This window comes from Ptychodera flava, chromosome 1 (assembly GCF_041260155.1).
Source record: "Ptychodera flava strain L36383 chromosome 1, AS_Pfla_20210202, whole genome shotgun sequence".
Classification (NCBI taxonomy): Eukaryota; Metazoa; Hemichordata; class Enteropneusta; family Ptychoderidae; genus Ptychodera; species Ptychodera flava.
In genome coordinates, this window is record NC_091928.1 from 46,906,697 (window position 1) to 46,931,350 (window position 24,654).

The 24,654-nt window shown below is 38.2% G+C and overlaps 2 protein-coding genes across 3 annotated transcripts; one reads left to right on the top strand and one right to left on the bottom strand.

Moving 5' to 3' along the window:
* Window positions 1-1,582: 1,582 nt before the first annotated feature.
* Window positions 1,583-7,149, bottom strand: LOC139139430 (15-hydroxyprostaglandin dehydrogenase [NAD(+)]-like). Of its 2 annotated transcripts, none has more exons than XM_070708347.1 (7): window positions 6,969-7,149; window positions 6,646-6,772; window positions 6,218-6,324; window positions 4,818-4,914; window positions 3,769-3,845; window positions 3,224-3,363; window positions 1,583-2,668 (listed from the first exon to the last, which is right to left on the bottom strand). In XM_070708347.1, exons 1-7 carry the CDS (start codon window positions 7,059-7,061, stop codon window positions 2,542-2,544), a joined length of 768 nt encoding a protein of 255 aa, XP_070564448.1. In that variant the 5' UTR covers window positions 7,062-7,149; the 3' UTR covers window positions 1,583-2,541. The 2 variants fall into 2 exon arrangements, with proteins under 2 accessions (XP_070564448.1, XP_070564455.1); XM_070708354.1 differs by having other exon boundaries at window positions 2,479-2,585.
* Window positions 7,150-12,173: 5,024 nt separating this feature from the next.
* LOC139139459 (15-hydroxyprostaglandin dehydrogenase [NAD(+)]-like) lies at window positions 12,174-24,249 on the top strand. The gene is made up of 7 exons (XM_070708376.1): window positions 12,174-12,322; window positions 12,510-12,636; window positions 13,596-13,702; window positions 21,406-21,502; window positions 22,251-22,327; window positions 22,766-22,905; window positions 23,739-24,249. Exons 1-7 carry the CDS (start codon window positions 12,230-12,232, stop codon window positions 23,863-23,865), a joined length of 768 nt encoding a protein of 255 aa, XP_070564477.1. The 5' UTR covers window positions 12,174-12,229; the 3' UTR covers window positions 23,866-24,249.
* Window positions 24,250-24,654: the final 405 nt, after the last annotated feature.

Genomic DNA, 24,654 nt, shown 5'->3' on the forward strand with positions numbered 1-24,654 from the left:
TTTGATATGATATTTGGAAGTAGGACAGAACCTGCATTTTACAAACAGAACCAAAGCCGCTGAAAAGTTACAATAAGCCAAGTTTCTAGAGAATGAAAGATACGAATATAGACATATGCTAAAAACTCCTAAAAGATGGCCAGCCAAATATTTGAAACTACAAGTTTCAAATATTCATGTCTAGATTAAGTAGCTAAGATTCGAAACGATCCCGTGCAAAATAGAAAGACTTCCAAACTATTGTATTGATGCAGGGAAGACACGTGTGGTAACACTTATACTAGATTGGCTGAAGGGTTTGATGTAAGTCCCTCTATGATACGTCAGTGTCAGTAATGAAAACTCTATTCTCGGATCCAACCTTTCGTCATCACGGTGACTCGTCACACATTTACATAGTTATCGCTTGAGATACTGTTGTTTTTTTCAACGGCAAGTTCATAAGTACAGGGAGCGCCAATGAGTCTATTCAGAAACAAATACTCTTGCCTTTGGCCGTGTGAATATCTATTCTTGTTGGAACAGTAAAGCTGTCGAGCCTCTCAAATGAACTGCGATAAAGAACTCTGATCCCCTGTTCTTCAGCAATATTCGTGAGAAAAATTGATATTACGGTACAATTCTCGAAGTGGTTTGATGTATTGTTTTTCTGAATAGCCGCGGTTTCCCCAAACAACCTCACACGGCCAAGTATTCGATTCTGATTCAGAGGACAGCATATTCTGAAGCTAACTCCTCGCCTCGATTTACGCATCCCTTTGAGTAAAAACTGTTTTTATCACGTATCTTTCACATCTTAATCTAAAGTTAAACTTGTAAAAGCATTGCTGCATGTAGGAAAAATCAAACGCAGGTAATACTTTCCTTACCTTTCTTCAAGTGTAACCAAAGCACCCCGTCTAACAGTATAGTAATCTCTACAAAGTTTCAACTGACATTAAAATCAAGTTTAGACATCGCAAATAAGCGAAACAAATAAGAAAAATAAAAACAACAATCAAACAATTATCTGCTGTTGGAATCGACATGGGGTCACACAGGGTCATTGTCCTGACAAGTTTACTGCAGTGAAAGAGCTCAACGCAGGCCATGCTTTCCTGCTTTCGACCCCATAAAATATTGAGCTGATGCCCGACAGTTTTGCAAGGAAATATCTTCTAGAAAGCATGTAACATTTTGAAGCTCTTGGAAAAGGCACATTGAGGCACATACTTTCTTAAACTTTACCTGCTTCTGTAAACTTTTTACAAAAACTTTTCACGGTCTTTGTTTCTCATTATCGAAAATTGTATTTTCTGTATAGATTTAACACAGTGTTGTCAGAGAGTTTGAATTAAAAATATCGGTAAATCAGTGGTAATATATTTCTCTAATGCCAAACTTAACATGATGACCCCCAACTTTTATTCTTGATTTCCAAAGAGAATGGTTGAAATATTTTTTCAGGAAAGTTTGAGCAAAAGTTTAAGTCTTTCATTGAGGCATATACTAACTTAAAGTTTACCTGCCTCTGTATAAATAATTGACCTGCTAAGAGGCTATATTTTGGAAAATTGTCAATGACATGCTTAAATTTAAGCTTGAATTTAAATGCAAATTTATTTATTGGAATTCCAGGAGGAAAATGGGACAATGCGACCAATTTCGCAAACATTTGGCGCTCCGACGGAACTTTTGTCCGAGGTCTGGTACCAAAAAACGCCACCATGCGGCCGAGTACTCGACTTTGCTTCCTTCAGAAGACATCTTATTCTGAAGCTAATTCCTCCCCTTGCCTTACACATCCTAGGAGTGAAAAACTCTTCTTGTCACTTTTCTTTCACAATTTAATCTAAAGTAAAAACAAGCATGGCTACATGTAGGAAAAAACTACTTGCCTTACCGACTATCTTCGAGGGTAACCAAAGCATTCCGTCTAGTACTATACTTGTCTCTACAAAATTTCAACAAACATTTAAAAAGCACTGATTGCAAAATACATTGTTACAACAGGGAATGGTTTGAATTACAATCTAATGCTGGTAAGTCATTCAATTGATTTAGCTTACATCTGAATCGAAAATGTTTGAATCATACACCATGTCTTTTGTAAAAGGAAAACAGTTGAAGATAGACCTTTGCTTGTGTGAAGTCCATTGTTTATCCAGATTATTTGTTTACAACACCAAATAGTTTACATGGGTTTATCTTACTCCAAAAAATTGTAAACGTTTTGGTCACGGATTCTTAAAGATTTCAAGCAAAGGTGTTGAGATATACCTGTGCCATCAACTTGTAGTAAAAAAAAACAAGAATATCTTCCATGGGTAAATATAATCATTATTTGTACAATGCTTTATCAATGATACCTTGGGCTTTTATATAAGGCAAAAATGTCAATTATACCTAACCTCCCTCTTTAATATCACTAATTAATGAAATTCTGCTACCCAATCAGGACCATTTAATACGAAAGGATGAATGATACTGCATTTCTTAGCTATCTTGAAATTTCTAAGTTCTTCTCCTTTAGTTATAAAGTAACCATCGCATTAAATGCCATCAGCGTTGAAAGTCTGAGAACTCGATCTTCTTGGCTGGTTTATCTGGAACCAAAACATAGATGGCGCCGTTCTCCTTGTCACATTCTCTGATTAGGTTGATAACCGTGTCGATGATCTTTGTCATCCTTTGTAAAGCAAGCAAGAGTAAATAACTTAGTGAAGAGTACGATATAGTATTCTGTCATTTTGAAAGCACTACATGTCTTGGGGACAGATTTTCGTGATCAAAAATGCTCACAATGTGTTCGTTGTAGTTTTTATGAGCACATATATTTAATTTTCTAACGACGAAGTTATATAAACCAGTTTGCTTTTGGAACATCCAGACTGTATTAGCTTTTACCGGCTATTAATTTTAATGCTTCCTTGGTGAATTAATACACCGATGGCGGCCATTTTCAGCTTAAAATATCGGTAAATATTTTGGTTAATTTGTTTTTCTGATATCAAACATTGCACTCCGAATTTGAAATTTGGCATTTCAATATAATGTTGTGAGGAGAACTGGAGACTCTGCAAAAAAACAGAAATAATGGAAAATAAATGTATCAAAACTAACAGATAACGCGGCTTTAGGGTAAATGTTGTTACATTATCACTGGAAATAATTACCCACGCAACTACGTACGCTGTTTTCAACTCTCAGGCCTAGAAATAGCTAATAATAAAAATGTACGTACGGTATAAACTCCAGTGAGGCTTTCAGGGCGTTCGACTGTTCCACATATCGACACATCATTTTCTGTTGAAGCGGTGTGTCAACCGACTCCGGACAAATTGCCATGACACGCACTTTGTTCTGCAGAAATCTAGGCTCGCTCTAGAGAAAAAATTGTTAAGACTTCTACTTAGAGGGCGTCAATAAAGCTTGACTTAATACTGCCTTCTATAGAAGATTAGTTAAAATATGAAAAGACATTTTGTAAACATTAAATAATTAGAGCTCAATAATTAAAGACAACCTGCGCTTTCATTCGTCGATATCATGAAACGTTTTTTAAAAAATAAAAATTGTAAATACATTAACATTGAATGCGAAATGGCAATACGTCCTTGTCTCAGAATTCCGATTCTGGCCGTCTTTACAAAGTTTTTTAATAAAACGTACGCTCCTTCGAACAAATGTATCCATCGAGAAATGAAGATGAGGAATTCAATTTGCAAGTGTTTCCGATAAACGCATAAATATAATTTGAAAACACGATTACATAAAATGGCTCGTTACCGCTACAGTCCTCGAAAAGTGTATAATGCTGGCTTTCGCTGTTGAGTAGACAGGTATGATTGGATGGGCACTCAATCCTATCAAAAGAGAACGTAAGGATACAATAACAAACTCTAGAGATCGATGGATAATTTTATTTCTTTACTGTAGGCCATGTTTCCTGTCAGAGTGATATACATATGATTACAAATTATGATACCTACAGACATAAGAAAGGGTTGTATGTGGTTATTCAAAGTTCCTCAAACCTTTGCAAATCTTGCATTGATAAATGAATGCCTGTACGCCTCTAAGACACTATGAATCTACAGTAATTGTAGGTACGGTATATGTACTGTATATGTACGTACTGTATATGTACGTACAGTATATGTAAATACAGTATGTATGTATGTATGTATGTATGTATGTATGTATGTATGTATGTATGTATGTATGTATGTATGTATGTATGTATGTATGTATGTATGTATGTATGTATGTATGTATGTATGTATGGACGGATGGATGTATGTTTGTCTATCTGTCGTCTGTCTGCCCCTCTCTTTGTCTCGGTTTGTGTGTGTCTGTCTATCTGTCTGTATATTTGTCACCTAAACATGGAGTATACAGGAATCTTCCAAGTTCCTACTACAGCGCTTACAGGCAAGCCTTGTCACTTCGATGCCTGGTATGCATGTTTTTTTACACACACTGAACGTTTTCATATCACTAACAGGAAGGAACCCAATGACGGGATTGTTTGTAATAGTGTGCCTGACTTTAATTTGGATGTGTGAGTCAATAGCCATCTGGTCGTAAAGACATTAATTTGCACCCCAGACTGGTGATAGTAATCTGTCTCAAGGCTTACATGTTAGATATATTTCGGTGTCGGTTTTCTGTTGTTTATTTTGTACAAACAAGCCAGTCATTAGGTTTCTTCCTCTTAATTATATGAAAACGGTTTAGTGTGTGTAAAAACACATGCATACCAGGCATCGAAGTGGCAAGGCTTGCCTGTAAGCGTTCGTACTGTCATAGAAACATGCAAAAGAGAGCATTATTACCTGCAATTGAGGATGTATTTACAACAACTCCTCCAGTGCCGCCAGTATTAGCTCCCATAAAATCCAACGCCAAAGTTGTACCCATAATGACTCCTTTCTATGAGAGCAGAGATACAATATATGACAATGAATCACATTGCTGATAGGTGTCCCGTCTCAAAAAACTAGCTAAGTTGCAACATTGGATATGTTTACCATTTCTGTTGTCATTTACATGTAAAACATTGGCCCTTGATATTCAAATGAACATTTAGAAATGGCTGTTGGTCAACTTTCCAACTTCGTCTCCATTAAAAATGTTAATGTCGACAAGGGTATTTTATTCCTGACGAGAATTAATAGTATTTGCATACTGTACACGGTGCGTTGTTCTTGCAAGACTAATGGTTTGCATTTCAACTCGTCTTTACGGAGAAGATAAAACTGTACCAGTTTTCTGGAGGTTTCAACTATTGTACATTTATTTATTGTCTGTGCACCACTTTTAAGTTCATAAAAATCGATTGCATACTAGTTGGTTTGATGAGGTGATAGGCAATCATGGAGTTAGGTGGTATTTATCGAAAATTGTCAACTGCATCCTCTTAAAATAGAACGCGCCTAGGGGACACATGTTTTGACTCCGAATTTGTATCCAATACTTTTCGGGTCTACCTCTTTTGGAGCTCCATTTTAAAGCCCCTAAAATTAGAAAAAGTATTTCACCGTCTTAGCCTTTTGCAAATCGAAATATTTTTTTACCCAAAGAGTTAATACATGGTTGACGGCTATTGCGAATATCAAATATCTGTAAATGTTGGATTTGTTCCTCTTGTTCTAAACTTTGCTCAGTGACCCCTGATTTTTATTCTTGATTTGGTGAGAGAATAGTTTGAAAATGAAGAAGTCTAAACGAAAAAGTTTAAAACTTACGCTTTCTAGGCTCATACTAGTTTAATATGTCGTGGCTGATAAAAATTTTCAAGGCTTGGTGATATGATTGCTTGATATGTGTAGTTTCAAATTGGACGGAATGACATGCGTAGTTTATATCAGGGTAAAAAACAATCGAAACCTGTTCCTTCACTGAATCCATGAGGAGTCTGTCACGACTGCGACACAAGATTCGCATTGCCGGTTTCTAACAAGCTACTATCAATAACTGAACAGTGTAATGATTCTAAACGTTGTAGGATGTGGAGGAGCCTTACTTATAAAAGTAAGATAATTCATTCCGCTTTGGATTTATAGGGAATGTCATATAACTTCAGGTTGGTAATAGATCGGCATCGGGCAGGCACTTCCGTCGCTATTGCTTTAATTTTGGTCATATTTCTCATATAGGTCAGAGAGAGTGAGAGAGAGGCAGACAGACAGACAGACAGACAGACATACAGACAGACAGACAGAGAATCCCTTACCACATTAATATCTAAGGTACTTTCCCAGTTCAACTCATCCATAATACCAGCATTATTGCATAAAATGTCCACGTGACCAAAGTTCGCCTTTGTCGTCTCGAATGCATCTATAAAAAGAACATTAATAATTCTTTTATCAAATTTATATTTTCAGATTTTCGGTGTGCAAACTTATCTATTGTACAGCGACTAGCGAAACCAATCTAGCTACAAGTGTACCTAGAAAGTCAGATTGACACAATCTAAGTGACCAAAGGTCAGGACACTGTGACATTTGTTGTCATGAGTATCTGACTTGTGAGGCTATAAATGATAGGTTTACTGTGCCTTCTACACATATGCTGTCTGATGATCCGTCAGATCCGCCCCTCATTCGGGAGTCATGACACGTTCTTCTTCTGTCTATCTGAGTTGAGAGCCGTGCTTACTTTTGAAGTCCGTTTTTGAAGTAACGTCACAGTGCACGTAGATAGCTTTGTCCTCGCCGTAACTGCCTTTCAATCTATCGCAGACGTCTTTGCCGCTACCGTCGTCTATGTCCAACACAGAGACACCCTGACATGTGTGAGGAATTAAAGATAAGTATGGAAGATTGCACAATTAACCCAGATCAAGAGGCCCTGTGTGTAAGAAATGTAACAACACCGTTCGTCTACTATACGCAAGATAGGTCAAGAAGTTTAACTATGCTCACATACGCTGTGGGGGTCACCAGATAAATTCTTCGCGTTTTTGTAAGAATTATACACACCTTCGCTCCCTCCTTCAGGAACGCTTCCACAAGGGCCGCACCAATACCGCTAGCGGCACCAGTTACCATGGCAACTTTGTCCTGTATATCCATGATTATTTCAGAATTTTCGACAGACCTCCTGGAGTAACAGACTTGGTCGTGTGCGTGTGCTCTGCATATGAAAGCGCCTGTCAGTCAGGGGGTGCCACAACCAGCGCAACTTATTTTTTACGGAATACAGCGAGATATTTAGAACTTTGGAGTTCTGTAGCCAATACATGTGGCGTTTTATTTACATTTTTTTACTTCCGTTCTCTTCGTACATGTAACACATAGGTTCGTGTTATATTCCCAAAGTCAAGTCTAAAGGCAGAGAATTCAACTCGGCAATGCAGGTCCTCTCCCGGTAACAACTAGGAATTTCCCCTCACCAAACAAGGAAAACCCCGATACCAACTAAATCGTACACCCTGTCTGCCACCGAAGCTAATGTCAAGTTGCTCGCTGAAGAGAAAGAATGGCACTCTCTCATGAAGAACACCCCGTTTCCGGCTCTCTAACTCTGAATAAAGCTTTCCGTCCTCCCGGATCCAGACAAGAAATTCTTCACGAACAACGGACATTGTGACTGCCCCTAACTATAGTATGTTAGTGGTTTACTGAACTTTCCCGACCTTTCCTGAAAGATTCGGTCCTATGCGGTTGCCCAATGACTTTCTTTACAGCTGGAGTCTAACAATACTCCGGATTTTAAGTTGGCACAATCGAACAAATAACTCTGGGTTTATCAAATGGGACTGGAAGGCAGAAACATGACACTGAATGCCCGGAACTCCAAACATCAAACATCAATGACGAAATATCATGGCGAAGCATACGCACGTCTGACACGATTTGGAAAGGTTGAAAATATGGAAAATTCAATGAGCCAATAATGAAGAAGTTTTGCTTATCTGTGCGCAACAAAATATACTGCCACCATGCAAACAAGGAAACAAACAAGTCTAATGTCCACAAAAGCATTGAACAGACTGTATACACACCCGATCTGTATTGAAAAGTTGAAAACCAGATGGTTGGATATGATATTTGGGAGTAGGACAGAACCTGCATTTTACAAACAGAACCAAGGCCGCTGAAAAGTTACACCAAGTCAAGTTTCTAGAGAATGAAAGATACGAATATAGACATATTCTAAAAACCCATAAAAGATGGCCCGCCAAATGTCTAGATTAAATAGCTAAGATTCGAAACGATCCCGTGCAAAATAGAAAGACTTCCAAACTATTGTATTGATGCAGGGAAGACACGTGTGGTAACACTTATACTAGATTGGCTGAAGGGTTTGATGTAAGTCCCTCTATGATACGTCAGTGTCAGTAATGAAAACTCTATTCTCGGATCCAACCTTTCGTCATCACGGTGACTCGTCACACATTTACATAGTTATCGCTTGAGATACTGTTGTTTTTTTCAACGGCAAGTTCATAAGTACAGGGAGCGCCAATGAGTCTATTCAGAAACAAGTATTTTGCCTTTGGCCGTGTGAATATCTATTCTTGTTGGAACAGTAAAGCTGTCGAGCCTCCCAAATGAACTGCGATAAACAAAGCTCATCCCTTGTTCTTCAGCAATATTGGTGAGAAAAGTTGATGTTACGTTACAATTCTTGAAGTGGTTTGATATATTGTTTTTCTGAATAGTCGTGGTTTCCCCAAACGCCCCCACACGGCCAAGTACTCGATTCTGATTTAGAGGACAGCATATTCTGAAGCTAACTCCTCCCCTCGATTTACACATCCCTTGGCGTAAAAAACTGTTTTTTCACGTATCTTTCACATCTTAATCTAAAGTTAAACAAGCATTGCTGCATGTAGGAAAAATCAAACGCGGGTAATACTTTCGTAACAGGACTATCTTCGAGGGTATCCAAAGCACCCCGTGTAATAATGAAGTAATCTCTACAAAGTTTCAAATGACATTAAAACCAAGTTTAGACATCGCAAATAAGCGATAAAACTAAACAAATCAAAAACAATGACGATCAAACAATTGTCTGCTGTTGGAATCGACATGGGGTCACTTAGTGTCATTGTCCTGACAAGTTCACTGCAGTGAAAGAGCTCAACGCAGGCCATGTTTCCTGCTTTCGGCCCCCATAAAATATTGAGCCGCCGCCCGACAGTTTTGCAACGAAATATCTTCTAGAAAGCATGTAACACTCTTGGCTTTCTGATTGCATTAAAGTGGAATTTGCCTCGGGGACAGTTATTACGACTCTCAAACCTTTTCAATTATTTTCTCATCTACCACTTGTCGGAGTTCATTTTGAAGCCCTTGGCGTATAAAGACTCCGTCTTTGTTTTTTTTCGAAAATCGAAATTGTATTTTTCTGTATAGAGTTAACAAAGACTTGTCGGCCAGTTTGAATTTAAAATATCAGTAAATCATGGATAATATGTTTCTCTAGTGCCAAACTTTCCACTGTGACCCCTTACTTTTATTCTTGATTTCAAAAGAGAATGGTTGAATATTCTTTGAGGAAAGTTTGAGCTAAGGTTTAAGTCTTTTATCGAAGCATATAAAAAGGTCTTGATTCTTTGTACCAAATAATGTTTTACTCAATAATTAGTGAGCAATTGCGCCTCCATTCGTCAATATCATGACACTTTTTTCAAAACAACTCTGAATACATTAAAATTAAATGCGGACTGGCGATACTTCCTTCTCGTCTCAAGTTCCAATTTTGGCCGTCCTTTACAGAACGAAGTTTTAGGACTTTTAAGCAAAACATACGCTCCTTGATCCATGCTCACATTTAGAACAAACGACTGCACCGAGAAATGAAGATGAGGCATTCAATTTGCTAGTTTGTCCGAAAAAGGCATAAATATCATGCAAAAAAAGACACGATTACATTAAATGGCTCTTTACCGGCTACAGTCCTTGAAAAATGGATAATGCTGGCTTTTGTTGTTGGGTAGACAGGTATGTTTGGGCTGACACTCAATCCTATCCTAAAAGAGAACGTAAGGATACAATTACAAACTTTAGAGATCGGTGGACGACTTCATTTCTTCAGTGTACACCATGTTTCCTTCAGTGTGATGTAAATTGTTTGCTTGTCGGGTTTTTAATTTTTTTTTCGTGACGTATAATCTTTTACTTAATGTCAGTTGAAACCTTGTGGAAATTAGTTCACTGTTAGGCAGGATGCTTTGGTTACCCACGAAGATAGTAAGTATGGAAAGGAGCATAGAGTTTCATTTTCGCTACATGTAGCCATGCTTGTTTCACTTTAGATTAAGACGTGAAAGATACGTTATAAAACTAGTTTTTTATGCTAGCTAAGTGTAAAGCGAGGTGAGGAGTATGCTTCAGAAAAGGATGTCCCGTAAAGGAAGTAGATTTGAGTACTCGGCCGTGTGGGGGCATTTTGGGGCACCCCGACCACTGAAAATAATCCGCCAGAGCGCAAAAAGTTTCGAAAATTCGCCGAAAAGTCCCGTTTTTTCCTCAGTCTTTAAATTCAAATAAGTAAACTTGCTTAGGAGTTCGAGCTTTAATGCAAGCAAGTTATTGACCTTTTCTCAACATACAGCATCCCATCAGGTCAATTATTGGGTAAAAGTCCTCAAAAGGTAGGTAAACTTTAAGGTAGTATGCGCCTCAATAAAAGACTTAAACTTTTTCTCAATTTTTCCTGCAGGAATACTCAACGATCCTCTTTCAAAATCACGAATAAAAATTGTTTTTGGGGATCACCGTGCAAATTTGCTTTTGTGATGAATTTGTAATATTGCAACATTCAGCTAAATGACACCTAACACTTCTGAGAAATTTGATTAACATTAATAACCAATTAAATACCCCGAATTAGTCCCGATCGTGTTACTTTAATCTTGCCCTTTCTTCTGTAAGGGCTTTTTAGAATGTGTCGATATTCCGTATCTTTTATTCTTACAGCTTTGCTATCTGTTTTCATCGGTTTTTGCCTATTTTTGTAAAATGCAGGTTCTGTACTACTCCCTAATATCATACTGAAACGTCTGGTTTTCAACTTGTCAATGCAGTTTGGATGTGTATACTATCCCATGATATCGTGGACATCAGACTTCTTGTTTCACTGTATGCATGTATGCAGTACATTTTGCCACATACTTATCTAGATAAGACTTTGTTAGATTTGTGGTATTTTCTTTTTCCACTCATAAAAGTTCCCGCATGAAACCTGAAGAGGAGATTGTTGTTATCCAGTAAACGTCACAAAACTGACAGAATTTGCTGATATTATTGTATCACTCCTTCTTGTACGTTATAATGACGACATAGGTCTTAGAACGTCTTCTATTTACTCTCACTGGGCACGTGACAAAGTATTTTTCAGTAAAACAAATAAACAAGGTAAGCTTCGTCTACTCTGCCATTCGCTGTGTCAAGATAACCGACTTAGTGGCAGCAAAACTTCTTGATTAATGACCAATAGAATGTCCTGCATTTGCAAACTTTGCAAATCCTGACGAGTATATGCTTCGCCATGATATATCGTCATTGATTTGATGTTGCTCGCCGGCTATAAATGGGAGTTCTGGGCATTCAGTGTCATGCTTACCTTCCAGCCCTGTTTGATAAACCCAGAGTTTTTGGCTGCTACAGCTGTAAAGAAAGTCATGGGGCAATCGAATAGGACTGAATATTTCGGGAAAGGTCGAGAAAGATCTGTAAACCACGAACATGCTAAGTAAGTGGCAGTTACAATGTCTGCTGTTTGTGAAAAATTTCTTAGGGGGATCTTGAAGTGCGGATAGTTTTTTCTGTGGTAGAGGGCGGGAATTGGGTGTACTTCATGAAAGGGTGTCCATCTTTTGTTCAGCGGGCAACTTTACCGGAGCGTCGATGGCAGATATTTTAGACGATTTAGTTGTAAACGGGATTTTCTTGTTTCGGAGGGTAAATTTCAAGTTGTTGTCGGGAGAGGACCTGCATTGCTGAGTTGAACTCTATGGATTTAGACGTGACTTTGGGAATAGAACACGAACCCGCGTTTTACAAAGAGAACGAAAGTAAAACAAAATGTGAATAAAAAGTCACAGGTATTGGCTATAGAACTCTAAATATCTAAAGATCTCGCTCTTAAGATCTCGCTAACTTTGCCGAAATTACCGAAAAATATTAAGTTGCTCTGGGTGTGGCACCCCCTGACTGAAAGGCGCTCTCATATGCAGATTAAGTCTGTTATTCAATGAGTACACTCTGTAGAGGAAAATTCTGAAATTATCATGGATATACAGGACAAAGTTGCCATGGTAACTGGTGCCGCTAGCGGTATTGGTGCGGCCCTTGTGGAAGCGTTCCTGAAGGAGGGGGCGAAGGTGTGTAGAAATCTTACGAAATCGCGAAGAATTTACCTTGTGACCCCGCACCGTATGTGAACCTTGTTTTGACCTATATAGCGTAGAAGTATAGGGTATTTTGTAACATTTCTCAGACATAGGGCCACTTGATCCGGGTAAATTGTGCAATCTTCCACATTAATCTTTTATTGCCCACACATGTCAGGGTGTCTCTGTGTTGGACATAGACGACAGCGGCGGCAGAGACGTCTGCAAGCGGTTGCTACGCAGTTATGGCGAGGACAAAGCTATCTACGTGCACTGTGACGTCACTTCAAACACGGACTTCCAAAGTAAGCACGGCTCTCAACTCAGTGTACATAGAACCATAGACAGTGGAAGAACATGTCATGACTTCCATATGAGGGACAGATCAGGTGCCGCCAATCGAGCTGTTCGTGCAAAAAGGTGTTTTACTGCGCAGTTTTTCAGCGGGCGGGCAAATTTAAAAACTAATCAGCGGGCGGGGAGAAAAAATCGATATTTACTGTGGTTGGGGAAGAGAAATTTCATTATTTTCAGTGGGCGGGGAGAAAATTTTTGACAGCGGATACCTGAAAATACGTAGAGGGAGGGGAAAGCCGTGGTTGGAGGGTAAATTGAGCGCCTAACTTAGAGGGGAGAAATGTTCCAAGGTACACTGCTAGCTGCTCGCACGGTTTTGCGTTGATCTTGGTTGCCTAATGGGCCATGGAGAAATTAAAGTAGTGGGGAGCTCGAGAGGGCAGTGGGGAGCTTGCATTGTTGTGGGAAGAGGGATCGGGCAGACCATGGATACTGGAGGGCAGTGGGCATCAAAATTCAGTGGGAGGGCACATTTTTTGTGTATGCCAGTGGGAGGGCAGTTACGAACAGCTCTACTTTCCCCTCCAGATTTTAGGTCAAGGTCAAAAATAAGTAAAATCAGTATATCAGCCTTCAAAACATGTTTTGTGATGATTTTGCGAAATTGATGAAATTTACCAGTTGGCGGCACCTGACAGATCTGACGGATCATCAGACGGCATATGTGTAGAAGGCACAGTGAGCTTATTCATTGGCAGCCTCGCAAATCAGTTACGCATGACAACACACGTCACGTGACAGTGTCCTGACCATTGTTCACTCAAACTGTGTCAATCTGACACTTTGAGTATACACATGTACCTTGAATGGTGTCGCTAGTCGCTGTATATACCGCTAAATTTGCACACCGAGGCTGAAAATTGTATAAATACAAATTTGATGAATGAGCAATTATTCTCCTTTACAGATGCATTCAAGACGACAAAGGCTAACTTCGGTCACGTGGACATTTTATGCAATAACGCTGGTATCCTGGATGAGTTGAACTGGGAAAGTACCTTAGACATTAACGTGGTAAGGGAGTCTCTCTCTCTCTCTCTCTCTCTCTCTCTCTCTCTCTCTCTCTCTCTCTCTCTCTCTCTCTCTCTCTCTCTCTCTCTCTCTCTCTCTCTCTCTCTCTCTCTCTCTCTCTCTTAACGGTATCATACTCCAAAATAATGCGCCTTAAGTAATAAAATTCTTTGTTTGCCGTCCGCGTGCTAGTAGCTTTTCAGAGAAAATGAAGAAAAAAAACACAATGTTTACTCTATTAAAAATAGAAATATTATTTTCCCAAAAGAAACCCAATAAAAAATGAGCCTATATGTTAATACACTTGTGGGGTTTTTTCTGTGTTTGTTTTTTTACTTGGCTTGCCGGTAGATTTTTTCAAAAATCCAAGAACGGCAAACAAAGAATTTTCTTTAAATTGCCTATGGTCGACAGAGAAGAAAACAACTGTATGATAAAAGTTAAATTTCCCCAAAATTACAGCGATAGCAACGGAACTGCTTGCCCGATGCTTTATCTATTACAAACCTGAAGTTAATGTGACATTCCGTAGAAACCAAGCGGGATGAATTATCTTTCTTTTGTTACATGCAGAGAAAACGAACAAAAGGGTGAACTCAGCAGTTAACGTTTAAACAAAATTTATTACAAAAAAAACTAATTGCTAAGTCAGGGATAGAGTACAAGCTTTAAAAGTGTACAGATTACTTATCTCAGCTGGGACGGCAAAGCTCCAGTCTCAGAGTTGTAACAGTCTGTCGGACGAATGAACAGTCCTTTGGCTTGCAGGCTTGCAGTTGCACAAAGTCCACAGTGTAAATCCAGCGTTGGCAGTGAAGGTCTTGAGAAGTCTTGAAAATTACTATGGCTGGAGTTTAATAACACACAAGAGACACGATCCCAAAAGTCTGACTGCGAGCCTGCTGTCCCAGTATTTATACTTGTGTGCTTACATAAGTATATAAGAACAATCTAGAACTTTTATTGACATGCTAATTACTGTTCTAAAATTATCTCTCTTACACAGCTAACTAAATTTCCAGAACATTCTGAACATGACTAATTGAATTCAAGGTTGTGAGGTCATTAAGGGCAGTGACCTTGAGAATGTTCTAGACTAATTGAACTCAGGTCATGATGAGTGTGGGGGGAAATGACCTACATAACACACCCCCTCTTCAAAAAAGAAAATTTTTCAAAGAAAAATCTTTCTTTTGGAAATGTTATCTTGAAAAAGATTTAAGTACTCAATTTTTTTTTTCTAAAGTAAAACTTCTTGAAAGTGAACAACAATAAACTCTAAATACGAGAAAGACAGTCTGCAATTAAATTGTCTCTGCCTTTGATATGTCTAATATCAAGATTAAACTCCTGTAACATTAAACTCCATCTTAGCAATCTCTGATTTTTGCCTTTAAATTTCTGTAGAAATACAAGAGGGTTGTGATCAATATAAACCACTATTGGCTGATTTGAAGAAGTAACATAAACTTCAAAATGCTGTAAAGCTAATATCAAAGACAAACACCTCTTTTTCATTGTAGAGTAGTTTCTCTGGGATTTGTTAAATTTGCGTGAAAAATAGCAAACAGGATGATCTATACCATGACTATCCTCTTGCAATAAAACAGCACCAGCAGCCGTATCACTAGCATCTACAGCTAATTTGAATGGCAAAGTGAAATCTGGTGCAGACAACACTGGGGCACTTTGCAGTATGGCTTTAAGTGTATCAAATGCCTGTTGGCATTGCTCTGACCAAACAAACTTTACTTTCTTTTTAAGTAAGTTAGTCAAAGGCTCAGTAATTGTGGAGAAATTTGGACAGAATTTTCTGTAGTAACCAGCCATACCGAGAAAGCGCATCAGTTGTCGTTTGCAGTTTGGTATGGGAAAACTTGAAATGGCACTGATTTTGGCATCAACAGGTTTTACCTCACCCTGTCCTACAGTATGTCCGAGGTAAGTTACCCTAGCCCAACCAAACTCAGATTTGGCAAGGTTGACAGTCAACATTGCTTTGCTCAGTCTCTCAAAGAACTTCTGCATGAGCTTGATGTGTTCCTCCCAGGTGTCAGTATACAGGACGACGTCGTCAATGTAAGCTGCACATCCGTCTAGCCCGGATATGACGTCGTTGATCATCCGTTGGAACGTTGCCGGAGAGTTCTTCATTCTGAATGGCATCACCTTGTACTGGAATAATCCGTCTGGTGTAACAAAGGCGGATATTTCACGAGCACGATCCGTCAGAGGGACTTGCCAAAATCCTTTCAGTAGGTCAAATTTCGTCACATACTTGGCTTTTCCCACTCGGTCGATGCAGTCATCAATCCTCGGGATTGGGAAAGTGTCTGTCTTTGTTAAAGTGTTGACCTTCCTAAAGTCCGTGCACATACGATAACTGTGATCTGATTTGGGAACAAGTATGCACAGCGAACTCCAGTTACTTTTACTGGGTTCAATAAAGTCATTGTCCAGCAGGTATTTGACTTCTTCCTGGAGATATTTCGCTTTTGTTGGATTCAGGCTGTATGGATGTTGTTTTACAGGCTTACTGTCCCCAACATCAACGTCGTGATAGATGACGTTTGTCCTCGTTGGAACATCTTGAAACAGGTGTTTATATTCATGGAGCAGTTATTTCACCTGTTGTTGTTGTTCTGGCTGGAGGTGTGCCAACTTTGTAGACTCCAGCTTCTCCAGGATTTCTGAGTTCTGAAGCTTGACCGAGCCCAGCTTTGAGTTTAGAGTATTTTCACTCAAGTCAGTTTCAGTATCACTATCTTCATAATGGCCAGAACGGACTGTACTGACAGGCTTTGTTTTAGTAGGATTATCCCTATCCAAATATGGCTTAAGCATATTTATGTGACATAGCTGTTTTTGTTTTCGCCTGTCAGGTGTTATTATGATGTAATTTAAATCACTCAATTTCTTATCAATTAGATATGGCCCAAAGTAACGAGCATGGAGTGGTTTGCCAGGAATTGGAAGTAGAACAAGAACTTTTGACCTGGTTCAAACTTCCGTTTTGAGGTGCTTTTATCATATTTGATTTTCATTGACTGCTGAGATGACTCAAGATTTTCTCTGGCTAATTCACATGCTTTAGAGAGTTTTGTACGAAAATCTGACACATATTGCAAAATATTCAGACAATCATCATCGTCTGATAGGAATTTCTCTTTAACGAGCTTAAGTGGGCCACGGACTGTATGTCCAAATACAAGCTCAAATGGGCTAAAGCCAAGAGACTCCTGAATTGACTCTCTAACAGCAAAGAGCAAAAAATGAATTCCTTCATCCCACTGCTTCTCTGTATCGAAAAGTAGGTCCTAATCATGGTTTTCAAAGTTTGATGAAATCGCTCAAGAGCACCCTGACTTTCTGAATGATAGGCGGATGATGTATACTGTTTAATGCCTAGCTGATCCATTACTTGTTTAAAAATACCAGACATAAAGTTGGAGCCTTGATCGGACTGGACACATTTAGGGAGGCCAAATAAAGTGAAAAATTTGACTAAAGCTCTCACTATAGTCTTTGTCTTTATATTTCTCAGTGGTATGGCTTCTGGGAACCGAGTTGATGTACACATAATTGTCAATATGTACTCATTTCCTGATCTTGTTTTTGGTAGGGGCCCAACACAGTCTATTAGTATCCTACTAAATGGTTCTTGAAATGCAGGAATTGGCTGTAAAGGGGCCGTTGGAATGGTCTGATTTGGCTTTCCTACCATTTGACATGTGTGACAAGTTTTACAGAAATGTGCTACATCCTGCCTGAGATTAGGCCAATAAAAGTGACTGAGAATTTTATGATAAGTTTTCCTGACTCCTAAGTGACCAGCCCAGGGGGTTTCATGGGCTAGGCGCAATATTTCAGCACGGTAGGGCTTTGGAACCACAATTTGATGTTTTATAGCCCAATCGTCATCAACCAAACATCTGGAGGTCTTCATTTACGCATGAGAATACCAGATTTTGTATAATAGGAAACAGAGCTATCTGAATTTTTACCTTCATCATCTACCCTGTCAACAAAGACAAAATATCTGGGTCTTTGTGTTGTTCTGCAATGAGATTTGATCTAGAAAATGTCTGACTTTGGTCAGCAGAAGTTTTACTGGAAGTTTCAAATCCACGAGGGATAACGGAATGATCCGTGTCAAACACCTGACTGAGAAAGGTGTCATTTAAGTCAACACCTGTGACATTATTTTTGAGAGTATTTTGATTCTCAGAAGTTTTCTTTGACATGGCTCGAGTAATAGCACATGAAGGAAATAAATCAGGTATCTCTTGTTCAATTGGCTCTGGATCCTGATCTAAACTAGGATTATCAGTCACAAGTGGATTAGTAATGACCTTGTCCCCAGCAAGGTCGTTTCCAAGAAGAAGGTGAATCCCTTCAAAAGACAAAAAAGGCCTAATACCTAAAGTCACAGGTCCAGAAACAAAGTCCGAAGACAAATAGACATTATGGAGAGGAACAGGAATGTAGTCATTGCAATCTACCCCCTTAATAAGAACTTTAGAACCTGAAAATGACTTTTCAGAAAACGGCAGGATATCTGCCAACAAAAGAGACTGGGAAGCCCCGGTATCTCTTAAAATTTTGACAGGGGTAGCGGAAGAAAAATCACTAGAAAGTGATATAAAACCATCATGAATAAATGGTTCGAAAATACCCATAATGCTATCTTGAGAAGAATTGACCTTGACCTCATTAATTGGGGATAAGAGGGGTTTAACCTCAGAAAATGTGTTGCACACATTATTAGACTCTAATTGAGTTGATGAAGAAATAAAGCAGGTGGGCTTAGATCCACTTTGACCACTTTGACCTTCACGTTTTCTTTTCAATTTGAAACAATCTGACATTAAATGGCCGTCTTTCTTACAATAATTACAAGAAAGTGTACCGAACTGTTTGTCAGAAGGAGATTGAGACTTGGGATCTGATGATGTGGGAGTGTTACTTGAACTCTGTGAACTGTTGTCATTTGATTTCCTACTGTCCTTTGAAAAATTCTTGGATGAAAAGGAGGAGTTAAATTTACCTGCATTGTTTCTGTAGGAAAAGGACTGGGATGGTTTGCTGAGAAATGAAGATTTGTGGGTCAATGAATAATCATCGGCCAAACGTGCAGCAACCTCCAATGTATCTGCCTTTTGTTCATTGATAAACGTCTTGATGTCACTCCGAATGCACCTCTTAAATTCTTCAATCAAAACAAGCTGTCGTAATTTGTCATAATTCTGACTGACCTTTTCAGAAGAGCACCAACGGTCAAACAGTTGTTCTTTTGTTCGAGCAAATTCAACATAAGTTTGATCTTTCGCCTTCTCACAATCCCTAAATTTCTGACGGTAAGCTTCAGGCACCAACTCATTGCCCTTGAGAATTAATTCCTTCACAGAATCATAATCTGAAGCCTGCTCTACTGACAACTGAATGTAATTTCTCTGGCTTTACCCACCAAAGCACTCTGCAAGAGCATAGACCAGGACTCCTTAGGCCAATTCAGGCTCTGAGCAATTTTCTCAAAATGGAGGAAATATTTGTCAACATCCTTTTCTTGGAAAGGGGGAACTAACCTGAAATGCTTAGTGATGTCAAACTTGTCTGAAGGGAAGAATTTTCCTGACTGTCCAAGCTCTAAACGTTTTATTTCTACCTGTAATCGCTGTTCTTCTAATCGCAATTCTTTTTCTCTCTGTCTTTCTTCCATTTCTAATCTTTCCTGCCTTCCTTTTCTTTCTGTCTTTCTTCCATTTACAATCTTTCCTTTTCTAATGCCTGTCTCTCTTTTTCCATTTGTAATTTTTCCTTTTCTAATTCAATTTCTTAAGCTCCAAATCTGCCTGTCTCTCTTTTTCCATTTGTAATTCTTTCTCTGTCATTTGTAATTCTAGTTTCTTGATCTCCAAATTTGTCTGCATTTCTAATTCTAATTTTCTGAGTTCAGAGGTAGACTCGGGCTCATAATCTTTCAGGGTGGATTCCTCAAATTGGCCTAAATCAACTAGATGTTTGGCAATACAGTACTGTATTTCCCTCTTGCGGATAGATCTTTTAACTTCTACTTTAAGGAAATTTGCCAGTGTAATGAGGTTGTCTTTTCTGAGGAATTAAATGTGTCCTGATCAAGGTCATCCATAAATTCGTCTGGTTTAAATTCCGCCATGATTGGATTTCGCTGAGTTCACGGTGTACAGTAGTTTTGAAAAGGCTGGCAAAATGTTGTCAAACGGCTCAAAATATTCGTCTCCCGGACGAGCCCCCAATTTTGTTACGTGCAGAGAAAACGAACAAAAGGGTGAACTCAGCAGTTAATGTTTAAACAAAATTTATTACAAAAATAAAACTAATTGCTAAGTCAGGGATAGAGTACAAGCTTTAAAAGTGTACAGATTACTTATCTCAGCTGGGACGGCAAAGCTCCAGTCTCAGAGTTGTAACAGTCTGTCGGACGAATGAACAGTCCTTTGGCTTGCAGGCTTGCAGTTGCACAAAGTCCACAGTGTAAATCCAGCGTTGGCAGTGAAGGTCTTGAGAAGTCTTGAAAATTACTACGGCTGGAGTTTAGTAACACACAAGAGACACGATCCCAAAAGTCTGACTGCAAGCCTGCTGTCCCAGTATTTATACTCATGTGTTTACATAAGCATATAAGAACAATCTAGAACTTTTATTGACATGCTAATTACTGTTCTAAATTATCTCTCTTACACAGCTAACTAAATTTCCAGAACATTCTGAACATGACTAATTGAATTCAAGGTTGTGAGGTCATTAAGGGCGTGACCTTGAGAATGTTCTAGACTAATTGAACTCAGGTCATGATGAGTGTGGGGGGAAATGACCTACATAACTTTCTTTCATAAGTAAAGCTACCTTATATCCTACAACGTTGAGGATCATTTCACGGTTCAATTATCGGTAGTACGTTATAGAGATCGGCACTGCGTATCCTGTGTCGCAGTCGTGAGATACGAATGTCATCCCGTCAAATTTGAAACTACACATATAAACCCATCACATCACTTTGAACATTTTATAGACAACGATATATCAAAATTAGTCTGGTATGCGCCTCGAAAGCGTAAGATTTAAATGTTGCTCAGACTTTCTTCAATGAAACTTTTAACTATTCTCTCACCAAACCAAGAATAAAAGTCAGGGGTCACCGAGCAAATTTTGGAACTACAGGACCAAATAACCCAACATTTACAGATATTTGAAATTCAAAATGGCCGTGATCCCTGTATTAAGTCCTTGGGGAAAACAACATTTTCGAATTTCGAAAAAATAAGACGGTGAATTTTTTTAATTTTTTCCTACTCTATAGGCTTAAAAATGGACCTCCAAAAGTGGTAAACCCGAAATGTATTGAAAAAATTCTAGTGTCAAAATATCTGTCCCCGAGGCGCATTGCAGTATGCAAATGCTCATCTTGATAAATGTAAATTCTCATCAGGACTACAAAATTCCTTTGTTGACATTAACATTTAGCATAATGAACGCAGACTGTGTTGGCACGTTGAATACTAGCCGATTCTAAATATTAACGAGAATAACAAGAACCTATTTTTTTACATGTATGTTACAAAATAAATGGTAAATAAATCAAATCTTGTAGCTTAGATATTCTTTGACACGGGACACCTATCGGTGATGTGATGCTGTGTCAAATATGTTATCTCTGCCCCCCTCAGAAAGGAGTCATTATGGGTACGACCTTGGCGTTGGATTTTATTGGAGCTAAAACTGGCGGCACTGGTGGAGTCGTTGTAAATACATCCTCACTAACAGGTGATAATGCTTTCTTCGTCATCTTTCTAGGACAATATTATGTTCTTAGCAGAATCATTATACCTCATGTTTAGATTACAAACAGACAGACAGAACGATAGACAGACAGAAGACAGATAGACAAAGAGAGGGATGGACAGACGACAGATTGGCATGCATACATACATACATACATACATACATACATACATACATACATACATACATACATACATACATACATACATACATACATACATACATACATACATACATACATACATACATACATACATACATACATACATACATACATACATACATACATACATACATACATACATACATACATACATACATACATACATACATACATACAAACAAACATACATACACACACACATACATACATACATACATACATACATACATACAAACATACATACATACATACATACATACATACATACATACATACATACATACATACATACATACATACATACATACATACATACATACATACATACATACATACATACATACATACATACATACATACATATAAATATACACACTCTATGTACATATAATGTAGATTCATAGTGTCATAGAATCATACAGTCATTCAGAGGCAAAGGTAGAGATCAGAAATATCCTGTATATATGTACTTCATACTGGCAGAAAAAGGTGTCTACTGTGTCAAAATGAAGTCATTCATCGATCTCTAAAGTTTATTATTGTTTCCTTACGAACTCTTTCTGATAGGATTGAGTGCCTTCCCGTTCATGCCTGTCTACTCTACAACGAAAGCCAGCATTGTCCATTTTTCAAGGACTGTAGCGGTAAGGAGCCATTTTATGTAACCGTGTTTTTTTTCCATGATATTATGCCTTTATCGGACAAACTTGCAAATTGAATGCCCCATCTTCATCTCTCGGTGGATACATTTGTTCGAAGTGTGAACATGGATTGAGGACCGTGCATTTTTCTCACAAATTCTACAAAACGTAGTTCAGTAAACGACGGCTAGAATTGGAATCTTGAGACAACAAGGAAGTATTGCCATTTTGCATTAAATCTTAATGTATTCCGAGTTGTTGTTTTGAAAAAAAAGTTTCTTGATGTCGAATTGAGGTTCAGCTGCTCATTAATTATTGAGCTCTAATTGTTAATGTTTACAAAATGTCTTGTCATAACCTAATCAATCTTCTATAGAAAGCATTGTTAAATCAAGCTTCATTGACGCCCTCTGACTAGAAGTCTTAATATTTTTTTACTAGAACGAGCCTAGATTTCGGGAGAACAAAGTGCGTGTCATGGCATTTTGTCCAGATTTAGTTGACACACCGATTCATCAGAAAATGAACTGTCGATATATGGAACACTTGAACGCCTCTAAAGCCTCACTGGAATTTATGCCGTACGTATATTTTTTTATAATAAGCTCTTTCCAGACATCAGAGTTGCAAACAGCATACGGAGTTGCGTTGGCAAACATTTTCAATAATATGGTAAAAAGGTTTATCCTAAAGCTCCGTTATTTGTAAGTTTTGATACATTTTCCATTATTTTTGATATTTTGTACGTCTTCTGTTGTACTCACAAAATTACATTGCAGTGCCAATTGTCCAATTGGGAAAGACAGCCTGTATTATATTAACAGAGCAATTGTTGACAACTAAGTTATTCAGGACTAGAATTCGTTTTGTTTGCCAAAAATACAGTGCATCATATTTTACAAATTGCACTGTGCTTGCGAGGCTAATGATACTCCATACTATAAGGTACTTCGCGCCTCGAAATTGAAGTACTTAAACCACAGTTGCAGGGACTTGGCTTAAACTTTAGTTCAAGCTTATTGTAAAATAACTTGAAACCAGACCCCTTCGAAATTGAGATTAAAAAGTAAGAATCACAGTGCAATATTTGGTACAAGACGAACAAATTACCTAAAATATTTACCGATATTTTAAAGTGAAAATGCCGTCATCATTGTGTTAATTCAATAAGGGCATTGAAATTAATTGATTTTCACAAAAATAAGCCTGTAAAAACTACAGTTTTGATAATCCAAAAGCAAACTAGTTCGTATATCTTTGTCGTTAAAAAGTTAAATAACTCAGCTCGTGTAGACGACAAGAAACACGATGTGAGAATTTTTTGACCACGACAATCTGTCCCCAAGGCACATTATGCCTTCACAATGGCAGAACAACAAATCTTAGTCTTCACCTTCTTGCTTGTTTTACAAAGGATGGACAAGATCATCGACACGGTTATCAACCTAATCAGAGAATGTGACAAGGAGAACGGCGCTATCTATGCTCTGCAGTCAGATAAACCAGCTAGGAAGATCGAGTTCTCAGACTTTCGGCGCTGAAGGTGTTTTAATGTGTTAGTTAAAAGAGAACAACGGGTAAATTTCAAGATAGCTAATAAATACGGTATCATTCATTCTTTTGTATTAAATGACCCTGATTGGATTTAGCAGAATTTCATTAATCGGTGATATCAGAGAGGTAGATTAGGTATGATTGACATTTTATAGAAAGAGCTCAAGGTCTCATTGATATAGCGTTGTGTTAATGATGATTATATCGACCCATGGAAGATATTCTTGCTTTTTTACTAGCAGTTGATAGCACACATATATCTCGTCACCTTTGCCTGGAATCTTTAAGAATCAGTCAACCAAATTTTTACAATTTTTGGAGTGAGACAAACCAACGTTATAACCAAATAATCTGGACCAAAAATGGACTTCACACAATCAAAAGGTCTATCTTTAACAGTTTGAACAGCTTATTCTATTAGATGACTTCTCAGCATTAGGCTGTATTAGAATTTTCGCGGTTATCCAAAAATGCAATTCATTAGCTATATAATCACCGAAAACACACTGATTTGTGTTGCACAACGGATTGTTATAGAAGAATGACACAAATTTGCAATGCCACATAATGCGCCGTGTATTTTCTAACCACCAGCGACAAAAATATAGGTCAGGGTATAATCTGCCATACAGTTCTATGAGTAACATACCCTGCCTGTATACCCTAAGGCTAAAATGTTCTATGAAATTTTGTATTTTGACACAGTATTTTCCAATTTGGTCAAAAAATTTGATTCTCAAAAACTACTCATCTGATATAGCTATGGTTGACATGTT